At 41.9% G+C, this 17,546-nt stretch overlaps 1 protein-coding gene across 1 annotated transcript in view; it reads left to right on the top strand.

Moving 5' to 3' along the window:
• ERICH3 (glutamate rich 3) overlaps positions 1 to 17,546 on the top strand; it is a 51,624-nt gene that overhangs the window by 6,735 nt on the left and 27,343 nt on the right. The window contains exons 2-3 of the mRNA XM_069981918.1: positions 15,517 to 15,610; positions 15,949 to 16,074. Coding sequence (XP_069838019.1) covers positions 15,517 to 15,610; positions 15,949 to 16,074 — 220 coding nt within the window. The remainder of the gene's footprint in view (positions 1 to 15,516; positions 15,611 to 15,948; positions 16,075 to 17,546) is intronic.

Genomic DNA, 17,546 nt, shown 5'->3' with positions numbered 1-17,546 from the left:
CTAGTGGTCAAGACTTTTTTTTTTTTTTTTTTTTTTTTGCTGGGATAAGGGGCCATTTCTGGTAAATGAAATGATTTACAAACATGTTAGGAATCAAATAAGTGATTGTATGGGGGGCAGATTTTTGAAATGAACATTTAGGTACAGCAAAGAAAGATGGGAATGATGAATGTCAGTCTGTCCGATGAAGGAAGATCACTTCCAGTTTGAATAAATAGCTTTGATTCTTGAGAAGGTGAATGAATTATCTAAGGGTCTGTTCACACCAGATTTGATGCTGCGTTCAGTTATTTAGATCAAATCTGCTGCGGATCCGCACCATCAAATCCGCTGCGATACGGTATGTGTGAAGCTACCCTTAAAGGGTTTTTTTAAACGTTAGAAAAACATGTCCACTTTCTTCCAGAGACAGCACCTCTATGGTGTCCAGTTGTTGTCCTATTGAAGTAAATGGAGCTGAACTGGAGACAAGAGTGGTGCTATCTCTGGAAGAAAGTGGCCATGTTTTTCTAACGCTGGATAACCCCTTTAAGCCTCTATACTCCATTTTTGAAAATCCCTTTTAATTTAGAAGAGACCTCATATTGCAAGGTGTCCTGGTACTAGACCCCCTAACCTGAAGAAGTGTTTAATTTAGCTGCAGCACCACCACATGGCAGATACAGGTATTACACAGTATCTATTGAAATCAATAGGTTGTTTATGTATTGAATGGACAAGTTGGGTCCTTCAGAGAAAGACGCTCTTTGCAGCCATGTTCTTCTGCAACTAAGAGATTGGAGTCCAGATGAAGGTGGCAGCACAGTACTAATTCCCTCATTTCGTAAGGTCTCATTCACACGTCTGTATTGCAGCCTGTAATAGACAGCAGTAACAGGTTGCCCAGGTCTAGATTTGCACCAGGGTTCGGGAACTTCTTCTAAACATTTATTTGCTCCACTATTCACCGCTCTGCATATCCATCCTGGCATCAGTCTTTTTCTATGTTTTTGATAAGACAAAGATGACATCTCCGCGCTTGTTGTGAGTCATCAATTTTCCGCCGCTTGCACAATGTCCGTGAAGCGGCGGCAGCGACATGCTTTATAATGAATTCTGCTGGAGGGGATATAGACATGTAGGCAGGTTACATAAGGCCTCTCTATGCAGAACGCTAACGTACTGCATGAGGATTGATAGTTGTTTACATGTATTTTATTGTATTTTTAGTTTTTATATATATATATATATTGTTTGCGTATCCATGTTTGGATATGTCTGTATGGTGACAAGTTACCTACAACATGATGTATAGAAGTGAAAGCAGCTACTCTACATTGTCTGTATAAGGGGAGTTCCACAAATCCAATGTATATTAAGCAGACATGAACATGCTCGAGTCGGATCTCTTGGCATTTGATACTGATGGCTGAAGAAGTTGGATGCAGCCCTAGGGAGTCCTGAAGAACATGGATAAAACTTATGGCCTATGGCTGCGTCCATGTTTTCCCAGGCTCCCTAAGGCTATGTTCACATTCAGTAAGAGACCGGCTGTTCCGTGACTTAAGTACCGGCTGGGTGATCTTTCCGGCCGCAGTGTGCCCGCATCAGAACCTCCTGCAGCACACAATGTGGGATCCCACAGAAGATAAGGCTATGTCCACACCTTAGAAACTACGGCCGTTGTTGCCGATGGCAACAATGGCCGTACTTTTACATAGTGTGAACATAGCCTAAGGCTGTATCAAACTTCATCAGTCACCGGTATTCAAATGCCAAGTTATCCGCATGCTTGAGTCGCGCTCATGTCTAATGTTAAGCCATTATAATATTGTGTTTCTATAACAGCCCCCCCATCTGCCGCCTTGAGGACACTTTACCGCTCAGGCTTCAGGACCTGTGTGCAACCTTTACACCCCCTACAGCTGTTATGTTACTCACTGGGACAATGGTACTACTATGCTATGAGTAGCAGTCGTATCATATCATATAGCAGGGGGTGCACGTAACCAGGTAGTCCCTTTGTTTTGCAAATGGGGGTCTGGATGAGGTAGAAAGTCTTTGACCCCGGAGCCTACCCCTGTAACAATGTTTTGGCTGGCTGTTCTTCCGATGGTGTGTGTGCAGTGTAGCCCAAGACACCGAGACTCAAAGGTCGTTGCAGCACAACAGGGAAATTTTACCGAACAACTTCTATGCAATGGTGGCACAGATCTTAACCGGTTGCAGTAACAGTACCCTAGGCGGATGATAGCAGGTGGTCAACGGCGCTGTAGGATATAACCCGAGTGATGTGTAGTGAGCATTCATAGCAGTCCTATCCTATGATAAGGACTGCTTAGAGCTTAACATTAAGTTGGGTTCAGAGGCTCTGAAGAGGCAAAAACTTCTCATTTCTTGACTATGTGGCACTAGAGAGTAGAAACCACATATGTCAGAATGTGAATGGGTTTAACCCTTAGAATCCAATGTGCCATTATTTGATAGCAATAGAAAAATGCAAATTAACAACTTTGTGGTGCATAATACATACAACCTGATCAGACGAACCTTCATCGAACCGCAAAGAATTTATAGCAGTGGACACTACGCTATGGCCCCTGGGGGTGAGACATTGTGTAAGAAGACCTGAAATTCCAACTCAACCAATTGTCATTGCTGGGGTTGGAGAAAGGATTCTGGACAAACCAGTCCAGGTCATCCACACCTGCCAGCCTGCTTGCTGGCCTGCAGCATGCCAGCCATGCCTCTATGTAAACCAGGAAAGTGAAGTATGGCAGCCATCATTAGAACTCTGCATTGTGCCTTCCCTCTGTTGTTACTCCTGGAAATGTGGGAACAAACTGACAAGTGGGCGTTAGCATTCCTAGCCCCAATAAGGCGTGTCCCTATATAGTCTTACCACTTGTGTTTGAGAACCCTCCCTGCCATGGAGCATAGCGGATGGGTGCATATTACTGAATAATAATAGTAGTGGTAAGTTTAAGACTATTTATTTACCACACAGGTCCATTGTTTTACCTTCTACTTCTCGTTTTTTACACCATCTCCATACACCAAATCCTGGTGGGCTTCTGCTAACATCCAGCAGCCAATCAGAGCCGGCCGAGCTGCAGCATAAAGCATCACTTGTAGGTAGTGATTTCTATTTATTATTTAGACCCTGTGTTCTTATAGCTGTATATAAGGGTTACTGTATACACAATGTAACACGACTACCTGGAAAGCCGCACTCAGCTGACAAGGAACAGTCACCCGGGGACATTTGATCAATCAATTAAACAGAAAGGCGATGCCGTTGTCATCGGGGTTTTAATTATACGCTCTTTTCAGACGTCTCTTGAACGTCTTCCAATAGGTTCGAGCAGAGGAAACTCCGGCTAATATAAATATACAGTGAACACGAGGACTATAATTAAAGGTAGATGGCGGCTTTGATGTTTTTGTTTTCTTTTTGCCTTGAAGCAGATCCCTATGTCTGGCATTAGTAGGAGGGAAAAACGTGACTATGTGGCTATGGTGCAGCCAGCGAGTGATGCTCCAACAATGGGCGCTAAACATGATGAAGCTCACCATTCCTTAAAGGGATTTTCCCATCGCAACGAATATAGTTATACCTGTAGAACTTGTCAAGTTAAATATTTTTACTAACACAATCATTTAGCAAACATTTCTCCTTCTCCTAAAATGCTGCTCTTTTCCTCCTGGTGTTGACATCTGATTGTCTAGGTAACCAACCACCACTCTGCTCTAAAAGCAGTGATGTGGATGGTGTATATAGAGCTATAATGTAGAAGTATAGAGATATAAGAGGAGATTTATCAAACTGGTGTAAAGTAGAACTGGCTCAGTTGCCGCTAGCAACCAATCAGATTCCACTTTTCATTTCTCACAGACTCTTTGAAAAATGAGAGGTGGAATCTTATTGGTTGCTAGGGGCAACTAAGACAATTCTACTTTACATCAGTTTGATAAATTTCCCCCACAATCTGTACAATATATATATATTCAGGGAGATTTATCAAACTGGTGTAAAGTAGAATTGGCCCAGTTCCCCCTAGCAACCAATCAGATTCCACCTCTCATTTTCCAAAGAGTCTGTGAGAAATAAAAGGTGGAATCTGATTGGTTGCTAGGGGCAATAGGGCCAGTTTCACTTTACACCATGTTTGATAAATCTCCCCCATTATAGTTATATACACAAATGGCAGACCACTGCTTTTAGAACACTGTGGTGGTCGGTAACCTGGACAATGAGCTGTCAACAATGGGAGGAAAAGAGCAGCATATCAAGAGATGAATGATTGTAATTGTAATCCTACAGGTATAACTATATTAATTGACATGGTAATACCCCTTTAAATTAAAAAGTTTAGTACAAAAAGTCACAGATAGATGGCACTGAAGCAGTAACAGCATTTTATTTTTTTTTTACTTTCGACTGTCACAAATGATGATCTCACCCCATGTGACTTCTGTTTATGGGGGTCCCAGATTTACCCTGATTGCCCTGCATTAGTGTCAGATCTTAAAGGGGACTCTATCAAATAAACTGGTGTCAGAAAGTTATACAGATTTGTAATTCACTTCTATTTAGAAATCTTAAGTCTTCCAGTACTTATCAGCGGCTGCATGTCCTACAGGAAATGGTGTATTCTCTCCAGTCTGACACAGTGCTTGCTGCTGTCACTTCTGTCTGTGTCGGGAGCAAATATGCAAAAGAACACTGCAGAGACACCATCACGTGTCTCGACGTCAGTGAACTAGCCAGACCTTCCTCCGGGGAGCAAATCCCCATAGAAAACCTCTCCTGCTCTGGACAGTTCCTGACATGGACAGTGGTGTCAGCAGAGAGCGCTGTGTCAGACTGGAAAGAATACACCACTTCCTGTAGGACATACAGAAGCTGATAAGTAGTGGAAGACTTCAGATTTCTTAATAAAAGTAAATTACAGGTTTGTACAACTTTTTCACACCAGATGATTTGAAAGAAATGTTTTTTTCACCAGAGTACCCCTTTAAGATACATCAGCATCATGTAGCATGTAAAGATAACCTAGTTTTGTAAATGAAGAGCATTGTTAAAAACAGAGTGAGATATAGTGAATACAGCTAGCTACAGCGCCACCTATCAGTGAGTTTTTGTGCTATTTTTTTTTTCATCACATCATCTTCCTAGCACAGAAAAGGAGGAATTGCCAAAACCTAATAAACATACCTCTGGGTGTCACTTTGTGGCAGGACAATGTAGGGGGGAGAAAGGGGAGAAACAGATACAGAGTCTAAGGTCCCAGTTTTTATAAGCCTCTCCACCAGGTGTCTCACTTCTTAGCAATCTGCCTTCTCTGCCTGTTATTACAAGAAATCTGTCTCTAGTAACAAAGACACCAAGATGGAACACAGGAAGTAAAGGTGTAACCTATGGAGAGGGGAGGGGGTAGGGGGGAGATAAGTTGTCAGCAGAGAGCAGAGAACAAAGGATTACACAGCAGGACCTTTGCGAAAGCCGGTTTTGAGAGGTCAGAGAGGTCAGTGCTGACTCACAGAGGACATAGCCCAGTGATGTAGCTGTAAATTAACTCTTTGTTGTCCTGTTTTGGTGCTTCATCTCCCTCCAAACCTCCGCTCTCCATGGAAAATCATGAAGACAGGGGGGAGAGCTTCAAACTGGTTTTTCATGATAAAAATGCATTTTTCAGCTAATAAATCCAATTACAAAGTGTTTTAAAATTGCCTGTACTATTGATTTCTGCAAAAAAAAATTAAACGACAGTGACACTTTAAAGAATCCCCTAATATGATGTTCTACTGCTGGAACCACCAGTGATCATTCGAGATCTACAGGGGATAGAACCAATAGGCGTTACAATTCCCTGCAGCGCCACCATAGGAGAAATGGAGTATTACATAGCCGTCATTTTCACCCATATATTTTTACCTCTTTTAATTGACCTATTTTCTTATTGACCGATTTACTTACTTCCTTACAGTAATCCAGAATAGTCTTCTGGTGGATTTTATTTTCAAGGCTACTTTTGGCACAAGGGACTTTAATATATAAAACTTGCCCCCTGCTAAGTCACAGAAATCTTCAGGGAGGCCACCTGCATTATATGAAATAGAGCAATGATTGTATTGATGCTGAGAACATAGTCAAAGGCGACGGGCTGTGTGCTGCAGACAGATGCCGGATTGGACATCGGCCATAGATACTGTGGTATGTGCTGCTGTCCTGTAGACACAAAGCCTGGTATTCACTGTAAGGTCTGCGTCTGTGTCCTCAGCAGGGGAGAAGGTGGAGGGAAAGTCAAGAATGTGCTCAGTAATTATCTTTATTAGCTGCTGCTATTATTTATAGTTGTTCGGCCATTGTATTAGATGATGATTGTTAGTTCATCTGTATGTGCCAAACCTAAGCATACAAAGAGGGTAAAGGCGGGATTAACCATAACTTTTGTATTAATACTCTACATCTTATGTACAGGAGAACTACTATAATACTGCCCCTGTGCACAAAAATAACCTTACTATAATATTGTACAAGAATATAACTATAATACTGCCCCTATGTACAATAATATAACTACTATAATACTGCTACTATATACAAGAATATAACTACTAAAATACTGCTCCTATATACAGGAATATAACTACTATAATACTGCTCCTATATACAAGAATATAACTACTATAATACTGCTCCTATATACAAGAATATAACTACTATGATACTGATCCTATATACAAGATTATAACTACTATAATACTGCTCCTATATACAAGAATATAACTACTATAATACTGCCTCCTATATACAGGAATATAATATATATGCCATGGAACGGCCCTGCAACCCCAATGTCACAGGACCAGACCCAAAAAGCAGCACTCTGTTTCTTCCCTGAACCGCATTTTGTTTCTCTCTTTTCTCCGTGTTTTGCACTCCTCCTGGTGAGACCCACATGACCGCAATTAGCAGGAGACACCTGAGTGCACATGGTTTTAATCCCTCCTGTTTTTTCCCATTCTGTTTGCTGCAGCTATGGTGAGCGCAATACCTTATCCAGACTTGTGCTGCTTGGGGGCGACCTTCTCCGCCGGCGGTGCTGGCCGGGTTCTGGTGTGGTGTTTTTGGGTCTGGTCCTGTGGCATGGGGGTCGCAGGGCCGTCCCATGGCCCCCGTTCCCTGGCTGTGCACGCCTGCGGGGTTGGTGGCCACTGACTGGCACGGTGTGGACTTAGTGTAGGGACCCATGTGTATCAGATACCGGCACGAGGTACATGGGGCAGTATGGCTTGATCAATTCATACACAAAATTCTGATGTGTTTTTTATTTAGCCAAGCGGCACTAGTATCAGCCATAGGTGTGAGGTGCAGCACTCTGTTTCTTCCCTGAACCATAACTACTATAATACTGCTCCTATATACAAGAATATAACTACTATAATACTGCTCCTATATACAAGAATATAACTACTATGATACTGATCCTATATACAAGATTATAACTACTATAATACTGCTCCTATATACAAGAATATAACTACTATAATACTGCCTCCTATATACAGGAATATAACTACTATAATACTGCTCCTATATACAAGAATATAACTACTATAATACTGCTCCTATATACAGGAATATAACTACTATAATACTGCTCCTATATACAAGAATATAACTACTATAATACTGCTACTATATACAGGAATATAACTACTATAATACTGCTTCCTATATACAAGAATATAACTACTAAAATACTGCTCCTATATACAAGAATATAACTACTATAATACTGCTCCTATATACAAGAATATAACTACTATAATGAACAAGGATCAAGAAACAGAGTCTCGCACTCACCGGACTGAAGATGCAAGTGGTTTATTTCCGATACATCAGAGTAGGCTAGGCGGGGAGAGGGGAGATGGTGAAGCAGGTGTGTTCAGCAGGAGCAACAAAATGTTTCACGCCTACAGAGGCGCTTCGTCGGGCTAGGAACCATATACACAGGATATATAACTACTATAATACTGCTCCTATATACAAGAATATAACTACTATAATACTGCTCCTATATACAAGAATATAACTACTATAATACTGCCCCTATATACAAGAATATAACTACTATAATACTGCTCCTATGTACAAAAGTGACTAGCCATCACCCCCAAACACATAAGTGAGCCCAGGAATACTCTACAAGACGGGCCAATCTGGAGATGCTGTGACCCCGGCATCTACACTGGTTGTATTATTGCTGCTATGATATAAGGTGAGTAAGACTTTAAAGGGGTTATCCAGCACTAAAAAACATGGCCACTTTCCCCCCTCTCTTGTCTCCAGATTGGTTGGGGTTTCAAACTCAGTTCCATTGAAGTAAATGGCGCTTAATTGCAAACCACACCTGAACCGGAGACAAGAGAGGGGGGAAAGTGGCCATGTTTTTGTAGCGCTGGATAATCCCTTTAATGCTATAATTGCAGGTCTTATGTGCTCTGTATATTTACTCTCAGGCTCTCGGCTATTATATCTTCTTATGTGCTGACAGTCATGGGATTACCTTGTATCCTGATGTCCCATATATAGGATCAGGGCCGGAGTTCATCGGGACGGTGTCCTGTTGAATCAGATACAATGTAAATACATAGGACAGTTCCTGGTATCAAGGAAACGCTGTCCTGTTACCATAGAGTCTGATCCATAAACAATGTGAAGCAAACACTGTGTATTGTTAAAGGTGAGGATGAGGTCGCAGGAACAGGGCCATACACTGCGTCCACCCCGGCACACATCCATACACTGCGTCCACCCCGGCACACATCCATACACTGCATCCACCCCAGGGCGCGTCCATACACTGTGTCCAGCTGGTCAGAGCAAAGAGAAATTTTACTGAACCTCTGTACATCATGTCTATGGCACTAACAGAGATCGGCCAGTACAGAGCTCACTCCACCAGCACCATTGAGAATAAATGGAGTGGCAGTGCTAACCATGCCCCCTCTAGCCCTGCCCCCACCCTACTAACCACGCCCCAAATAACCCGCCCTCTAGTCGTACCGCCAACAAGTCAGGAAGCCAATGGGCTTCTCTATAAGTTATTATAGTGCAGTTACATCAATTGACTCACAGGAGGCGTCTTCTCAGCATGAATTGTAAGTGACGTCTTCTCTCATCTGAGTCATTCACTTTAACTTTTTTTCTCCATCTGGCATCATAAAGACTTCTCCAGCCATGACTTGTCACCAGAATCTGCCAGACAATCATTTTAGGCTCCTCGCTGCAGCATCATCCTCATCTATATACAAACTTCCCATGTGTATTGCTTCACATAGTAACAGTGCCCCCTCTGTGCCCCATATAAGTAGCTATGCCCAATATGGGGCAATCAGGGCCCTGGGTGGTAGCCCAGATTGCCCCCATTATAATCTGCCCATGGTTCAGAAACCCCCGCACCATCACATACATAACTGTTATTCATTGGAATACACCTTTACACTATCTATTATCTATCTATCTATCTATCTATCTATCTATCTATCTATCTATCTATCTATCAATCCAGGGCCGACTCCAGGTCTTTGTGGGCCCTTGGGCAACAGAGTCTCAGCCGCCTCCTTATCCATCCACACACTATGCACAATCACTTAAGACACCACTAACATACATAAACACACATTACCGACACAGACACTTACCGACATACAAATTACTGACTGACACACAATTACTGACTGACACACTTACTGATTGACACAATTACTGACTGACACATTACCGATTGACACACACACTGACTAACATTAATGACTGACACAAACCTACTGACTGACACACACACACACACACACACATTACTGACTGACATACACTGACTGACTTACTGACACACACACAGGGGTGTAACTAGAAAGGGCTGGACCCCATAGCAAACTTTTGATTGGGCTCTATATATCTGTGGTGTCCTACCACGGGTGTTACAGTTATATACACCCTTTGCAAAAGTCTGTACTTATTGTACTTGTGTGGTGATGAAAGTAGTACTAAAGTTTTGCCACTAGATGTCACTGTAATATATGTGTATTTGGAATCCGCACAGCTGAAGGATTTAAAGGGTTATTGTTTCTTTATGTGTCACCTGAATCTGCAGACCAGTAAGAATCTGTTTTTCTTCTCTCCTATCAACTCTCTCTTTTTTTTTTCTGTTGCACTCTTCACCCACTCACAGCGCACGTTAGTTAAGCTAGAGATAGGAAGTCACGTGGGAGAAAGGAAGAGCAAGTCAGTCTTGGCTAGAACCCCATATGGGAAGGAAGCAAGACAGTACACCTCTAACAACTTTCTTATAAGTAACGCTACACAGCACTATGCACTGTTAAACCCCACTTAGGAGAGGACAAGCCAGAGACAACCTCAACTCATGCCGTGGACTAGAAGAAGTAACAGAGCAGGACAGTATCCACAACGAAGCCACAGAGCTAGGAACTGATCCGGATAGAGCAAAGTTGCGCAAAGCCTAGGAACTCTATCTGACAGAGTGGGTATCAGCAGGGAACCCTCAGCATTCCACTCATGCCAGGTAACAAGGTCTGGAGCCTGTGTCACCCTCTAGGAAGGTTCAGCCAAGTCTAGTGGGCATAAGGTGGTGTGTAGACTAATTCAAGGTCAACACACGGGCATAGGTGCTCTACTACTTCTTCTAAGTATCCTACCTTATTGTCCAACCTCCCAGCAGAGCACAGTACTACATGGGTTGAGACTCTCGCGGCATCCTCCTCTCTGCCACTCTGCTGCTTTGTATTACTCACCACACTACTCAGTTGGCACGACTATATCCTACACTGTATTCCTACTACAAGATTCAGAAACTGTATTGTCATGTATTTGTCTGGAACTATTGTCAAGTGCTTTATCAAGAGAGAGATCATAATCTCTTAGCCTACTGCAAGCAAGCACTTTCCAGTAAAAACCCAAGCTTATTCAAGTTAAAGAGACTCTGTGATTTTTCACTTTCCACCGACACATCATACACCGAAACCTTGGGACACTTCCCCTTTCTGTGGGTGGCAGTTCCGATAGTCCAGGAGGGTCACTACTAGAGATGAGTTAACCGGGTTCGGGTTCGATTCGATCTGAACCCGAACGTTCGGTATTTGATTAGCTGGGGCTGCTGAACTTGGATAAAGCTCTAAGGTTGTCAATGACTATATCCATGATTTCCACATAGCCTTAGGGCTTTATCCAAGTTCAGCAGCCACCGCTAATTAAATGCCGAAAGTTCGGGTTCGGATCGACTCGAGCATGCTCCAGGTTCGCTCATCTCTAGTCACTACACCACTCTGGACATCCGTGATCACTCTAACAACATCACACCGAGATCTATCTATGCCATGGAATCGGTTTATTCAGTATGAGAAAGCAGTTCAATGCATTAACGTACAGCAACTTTTCAGTTCCCTCCCAGGACCATCCTCAGGCAGTGGGCATGTGTATTATATATATATATATATATACACACACACACACACTCTGGAGACATAGTGATAATTCCCATAAAGTAAAGCCAGATGCAACCCCGTTGAGATGGAGGCTGCCATGATGGGAGACAGTGGATAATCAATCTGAGGGGGGGGGGGGGGGCTGTAGCAGGTGCAGGAAGAGGGTAGGGTTGGAGTCAGAAAGAAGGAGGGGGTATATGCTTCATCATTCATCCACTAAGCCGCACACATGGAGGTTGTTCTATGCGGTTGTTCTTTGTTATAGCAGCGGGTGGTGGGTCCTTGAGGTTGGTGAAAAGGTGATGGAATGGGTTCATAGGAAGACATGATCCCCTGATTCAATGGGTCATCTGATGAGATTAGGTAATTTATGGGCCCCCGGCCAGGTGCTGTCCTGGGGACTGCTACTGGGGTTATGGTGGGCTCCCAAGCCAGTGGTGGGCAGCTAGGGGCGGGAAAAAAATTTGGGGGGGGCAGATTGGCGACTGGACATTTGAGCTTCAAAGGCCCCCGACACGTCCAGTTTTAATCAGAAAATGACTTATATTATTAATGTTTTGTTAACTTATGTAAATAAATGGCTGCTGAGTCATACTTCACAGGAAGTCACCTCCTCTGACACATAAAGCACTGTCATTTTCTGTGGGTCAGGCTGGGGATCACATGATCCAGTTAAAGTAATCAAATGCATGGTTACAGCTAAGCAGGAATGAATGAATGAATCATGATGAATGTGCATTATATCAGCATAGAACCCCAACAAAAACTTGGAGTAGGAACCTGTATATATATATATATATATATATATATATATATATATATATATAGATCTTGCTCTATGTAAACACATCATTATGATGTTTGCCTTGTTAATTGGTCTGTAATGCAAACACATTGATTGGATTGATAATCTAGTGTCTCAGGTGTATGTGTACCAGTCACGATTCACATGCACGCTGCCTGAGAACAGTCCCGGGGGCGGTAGGGGACTGAAATATCGCTGTATGTCGGTGCACTGAACCTTTGAAGCTTATTTTGGACTGGTGTGGTGTAATTTTCCCATATATACAATGATGGATTGCCTGATCAATAATAATGTAATAAGAATAAAACTAATATTATAGATAAGGGGGTATGTCATTCAGGACATAAGAGGTAGGGACTCTCATTGGTGGCATCATCATATCTGTAGCCTGGCCAGTAGACACTGAGGCAGCAGGGGCTGCATATAGATATGAGCTCAAGCAGAAGAACAGCTGTGCAGCTTTGGTTGTGAATGAAGGATATGAGGTGGCCCAAATATGAAATAGTCATTTAGCTACATTATCAGAATATACTGCTGCTAACGCATTTCAAGACCTGCCATGTATGACAAGGAAATTCTATTTTACTACAGAGATGTATCAGGAGCATCAAGATACAAGCACATGGATTAGAGGATTGTTACATAATGTTATCCGCCATGCTTGAATTTTTCTTATATATCTCACTCATTTTCAGTGAATCTCACGTCCTCTAGCTTTCCCGAAATCGTGATTCCCTAAAATAACCTTCATTGTGTCAATAAATGGTAGAAATGATGATAAGAAGGCAGATTATATCCCACCTCCACATTCCTGGCTCACGATTCTCTGATAGAAACCTTGACTTCTGTATGACAGAGAAAAATATTACAGAGAAGAAATAATACGTGATGGGGCCTGTGGGTGTAAAACACAGGAAGGATCACCATAGGGACTGAATTTATATAGCAGTGTTAGGCCCCTTGGAATAGGGAACAATTTATCAACCTGTCATATTTATTCATTTGTGTCTTGATATGTAACAAAAAATAACTTAAAATACCAGCCTCTAACATACAAGAATACAACTACTGTACGGTAATACTACTTACTATGTATAGGAATATAACCAAAATAATACTGCTCCTATATACAGGAATAAAACTACTATAATACTGCTCCTATATACTACTATAATACTGCCTTCTACATACAAGAATATAACTACTATAATACTGCCTGTATACACAAGAATATAACTTCTATAATACTGCTCCCTATATACAAGAATATAACTACTATAATACTGCTCCCTATATACAGGAATATAACTGCCATAATACTGCTCCCTATATACAAGAATATAACTACTATAATACTGCTCCTATATACAAGAATATAACTACTATAATACTGCTCCCTATATACAGGAATATAACTACTATAATACTGCCCCCTATATACAGGAATATAACTGCCATAATACTGCTCCCTATATACAAGAATATAACTACTATAATACTGCTCCTATATACAAGAATATAACTACTATAATACTGCTCCTATGTACAAGAATATAACTACTATAATACGAACTGGAGAGAATGGAACCGCTGCACATCCCATCTATGGCTGATACTAATGCCGCTAGGCCTATATTAAAAATCAACACCAGAGTGTCTGTATATGAATTGATCAAGCCATATTGCCCCGTGTACCACCGCGCAGGTCCTCTGGTCCACACGGGTCCCTACGCTAACTCCACACCGTGTCGGTCAGCGACCGCCAACCCCGCAAAGCGTGCACATGCAGGGAAGGGAGGCCATGGAACGGCCCTGCAACCCCAATGTCACAGGACCAGACCCAAAAAGCCCCACCAAAACCCAGCCAGCACCACCGGCGGGGAAGGCTGCCCCCAAACGACACAAGTATGGATATGGTATTACACTTACCATTGCTGCACTCACAGAATGGGGAAGACATAGGGTCCAGACATGTGAGCACAGGCATATCCTGCTAATTTTGGCCATGTGGGTCTTATAAAGGAGTGCGAGCTGTTCAGAGAGGGAGAATTGCAAAACACGAACTGGAGAGAATGGAACCGCTGCACATCCCATCTATGGCTGATACTAATGCCGCTAGGCCTATATTAAAAATCAACACCAGAGTGTCTGTATATGAATTGATCAAGCCATATTGCCCCGTGTACCACCTTAGTCTTAGTGTAGGGACCCATGTGTATCAGATACCTGCACGATGGTACATGGGGCAGTATGGCTTGATCAATTCATACACAAAATTCTGATGTGTTTTTTATTTAGCCTAGCGGCACTAGTATCAGCCATAGGTGTGAGGTGCAGCACTCTGTTTCTTCCCTGAACCGCATAACTACTATAATACTGCTCCCTATATACAAGAATATAACTACTATAATACCGCTCCTATATACAGGAATATAACTGCCATAATACTGCTCCCTATACAGAAATATAACTTCTATAATAATGCCTCCTATTTACAAGAATATAACTACTATAATACTGCTCCTATATACAGGAATATAACTACTATAATACTCCCTCCTATATACAAGAATATAACTACTATAATACTGCTCCTATATACAGGAATATAACTACTATAATACTGCCCCTATATACAAGAATATAACTACTATAATACTGCTCCCTATATACAAGAATATAACTACTATAATACCGCTCCTATATACAGGAATATAACTGCCATAATACTGCTCCCTATACAGAAATATAACTTCTATAATAATGCCTCCTATTTACAAGAATATAACTACTATAATACTGCTCCTATATACAGGAATATAACTACTATAATACTCCCTCCTATATACAAGAATATAACTACTATAATACTGCTCCTATATACAGGAATATAACTACTATAATACTGCTCCTATATACAGGAATATAACTACTATAATACTGCTCCTATATACAAGAATATAACTACTATAATACTGCTCCTTTATACTGGAATATAACTACTATAATACTGTTTCTATATACAAGGATATAACTACTATAATACTGCTCATATATACAAGAATATAACTACTATAATACTGCTCCTATATACTGGAATATAACTACTATAATACTGCCTGCTATGTGCAAAACTATCCCTGTATGTATCACTGCTATCTCTGTTACTATGTTAATGTTTTTTCTGACCCAACCTTCTTTTTCTCTTTGTATTTCAGCCCCCTGTCGGCATATAACAGCCTCACAGACAAACACCTGACAGGATACTTCAACAACACCAGGATAAGGAAACATCTCCAGAGAGCCGGGCTGGTAAGAGATCCGGGTTCAGTCAAATTTCATAAAAATTTTGAAAAATTAATTACAGCCGACATCCCGCCTGAGTAATAGTCTGTAGAAGTTATTACAGTGCAGTTGTATTTTCAATGTAATAATGCGCTCCATTAAGGTCAATGGGAAATTACCACATACCGTATAGAATAACGGACGTAACTAATCACAACCCTCAAATCATGGACACAGTTATTATTTATCACCTGCAAAAAACGGACGTTTTTTCCCCCTCACCTATTCACCCATAACAGCCATTCCTGCCTGCTACCTATAATCCATGTTAGAAGGGTTTCCTTACTCTGATCACTTTGCTTTAGATCACAAGAAGTGGTAGAATCCTGACGGAGAAGGAATACCGGATCAATGCCATGAGAAGAGACCATCAGAGATACATCAGAGAATGTCTGGCCCAGGCTATATTTCACAAGGTGCTCGATATGGAGGTAAGTGCTGGAGCCGCAGTCCCTTCTATAGTATACTGTGATACTGATGTATTGCAGTGTACTGTTGTAGTAGGGATACAACCATGGCAGGCATGAAGACCCTTCCTAAGCCCCTAGCTTCCATGAAAACCTAATGGCAGCTTGCAGTTGGGTCCACTGGGCACCCTTTAGATGCTGCAACTGCTATTAACTGTATGTTGAGGTTAACCGCTGCCGCTGAGTCCACTTTTTACTACTTTAGCATCATTGGGGAGTTAAAGGGGTACGCCGAAGATTTTTTTTTTCCGTTCTTTGAACTCAACTGGTGTCAGAAAGTTATACAAATTTGAAATTTACTTCAATAAAAAAAAAAAAAAAAATCTCAAGTCTTCCAGTACTTATCAGCTGCTGCATGTCCTGCAAGAAGTGGTGTATTCTTTCCAGTCTGACACAGCGCTCTCTGCTGCCACCTCTGTCTCTGACAGGAAGTGTCCAGAGCAGGAGAGGTTTTCTATGAGGATTTGGAAAGATCCTGACATGGACAGAGGTGGCAGCAGAGAGCCCTGTGTCAGACTGGAAAGAATACACCACTTCCTGCAGGACATACAGCAGCTGATAAATACTGGAAGACTGGAGATTTTTAAATAGAAGTAAATTATAAATCTGTATAACTTTCTGGTAACAACTGACTTAACTATTTTTTTCCCTCCGGAGTACCCCTTAAAGGGGTTAAAAGTAATCCAAAAACAAAAGTTTATATTTATGACCATATGCCATGATATATAGATAACTGGTCTTCTTAGGCCTAATGGATGCTCCCCATTGTCCAGTATAAGCGGGATCTGCTCATTCACCTGCATTACCTCCATATAACACACAGCTAATGGCTCATCTCCAGTTTACCAGTCATGTGACACCTCTTATTAGTCCCTGGGGGGCGCTATATTCTGAGATGTATATTCCCAGGAGGAGCCGTGCTATTATCTGCCTAGGATTGACTGTATAAGTCTGGGTGTTACTGTGTGCAGGCGGCTGCGGATCCGTCCCCGGAGACTTTCCCTAGTGATGGGAGACAGAAACCTTACTCCACTGCCAGAGAGAAGCCGCACTGACACGTCCTGTCACCAAACGTTTGTTCTTCCCTTAGAGGGGATCGCAGTGTCCTCACAAACACCTATTATTAATACATTGGTGGAAACCATCGCTCCACTTCTTGTTACATCTCAAGGTGATTCCATTCTTCTAATTCAGTTAAAATCATCCTGTAAGAAACTTAAAGGAGTTGCAGCACTTGTAATCCATCTGCACACGGGTTATAGAGCTGTAAATATGGGCTAAAATAATGGGTCATCCATGCCAGGGAGGTGCTGCATTATACAGGTATCACAGGTCACATATCAGGGTGTGATGGCAATCAGATACCAAACTGGCTTAGGAGGGCTTGTGTACTGCTGCCACCAGTGGTGAAAATACAGTACTGCATCTAATATGCT

The sequence above is a fragment of the Dendropsophus ebraccatus genome, chromosome 8 (genome assembly GCF_027789765.1).
Source record: "Dendropsophus ebraccatus isolate aDenEbr1 chromosome 8, aDenEbr1.pat, whole genome shotgun sequence".
NCBI classification, from domain to species: domain Eukaryota; kingdom Metazoa; phylum Chordata; class Amphibia; order Anura; family Hylidae; genus Dendropsophus; species Dendropsophus ebraccatus.
This window is presented reverse-complemented; position numbering and strand designations above follow the sequence as displayed.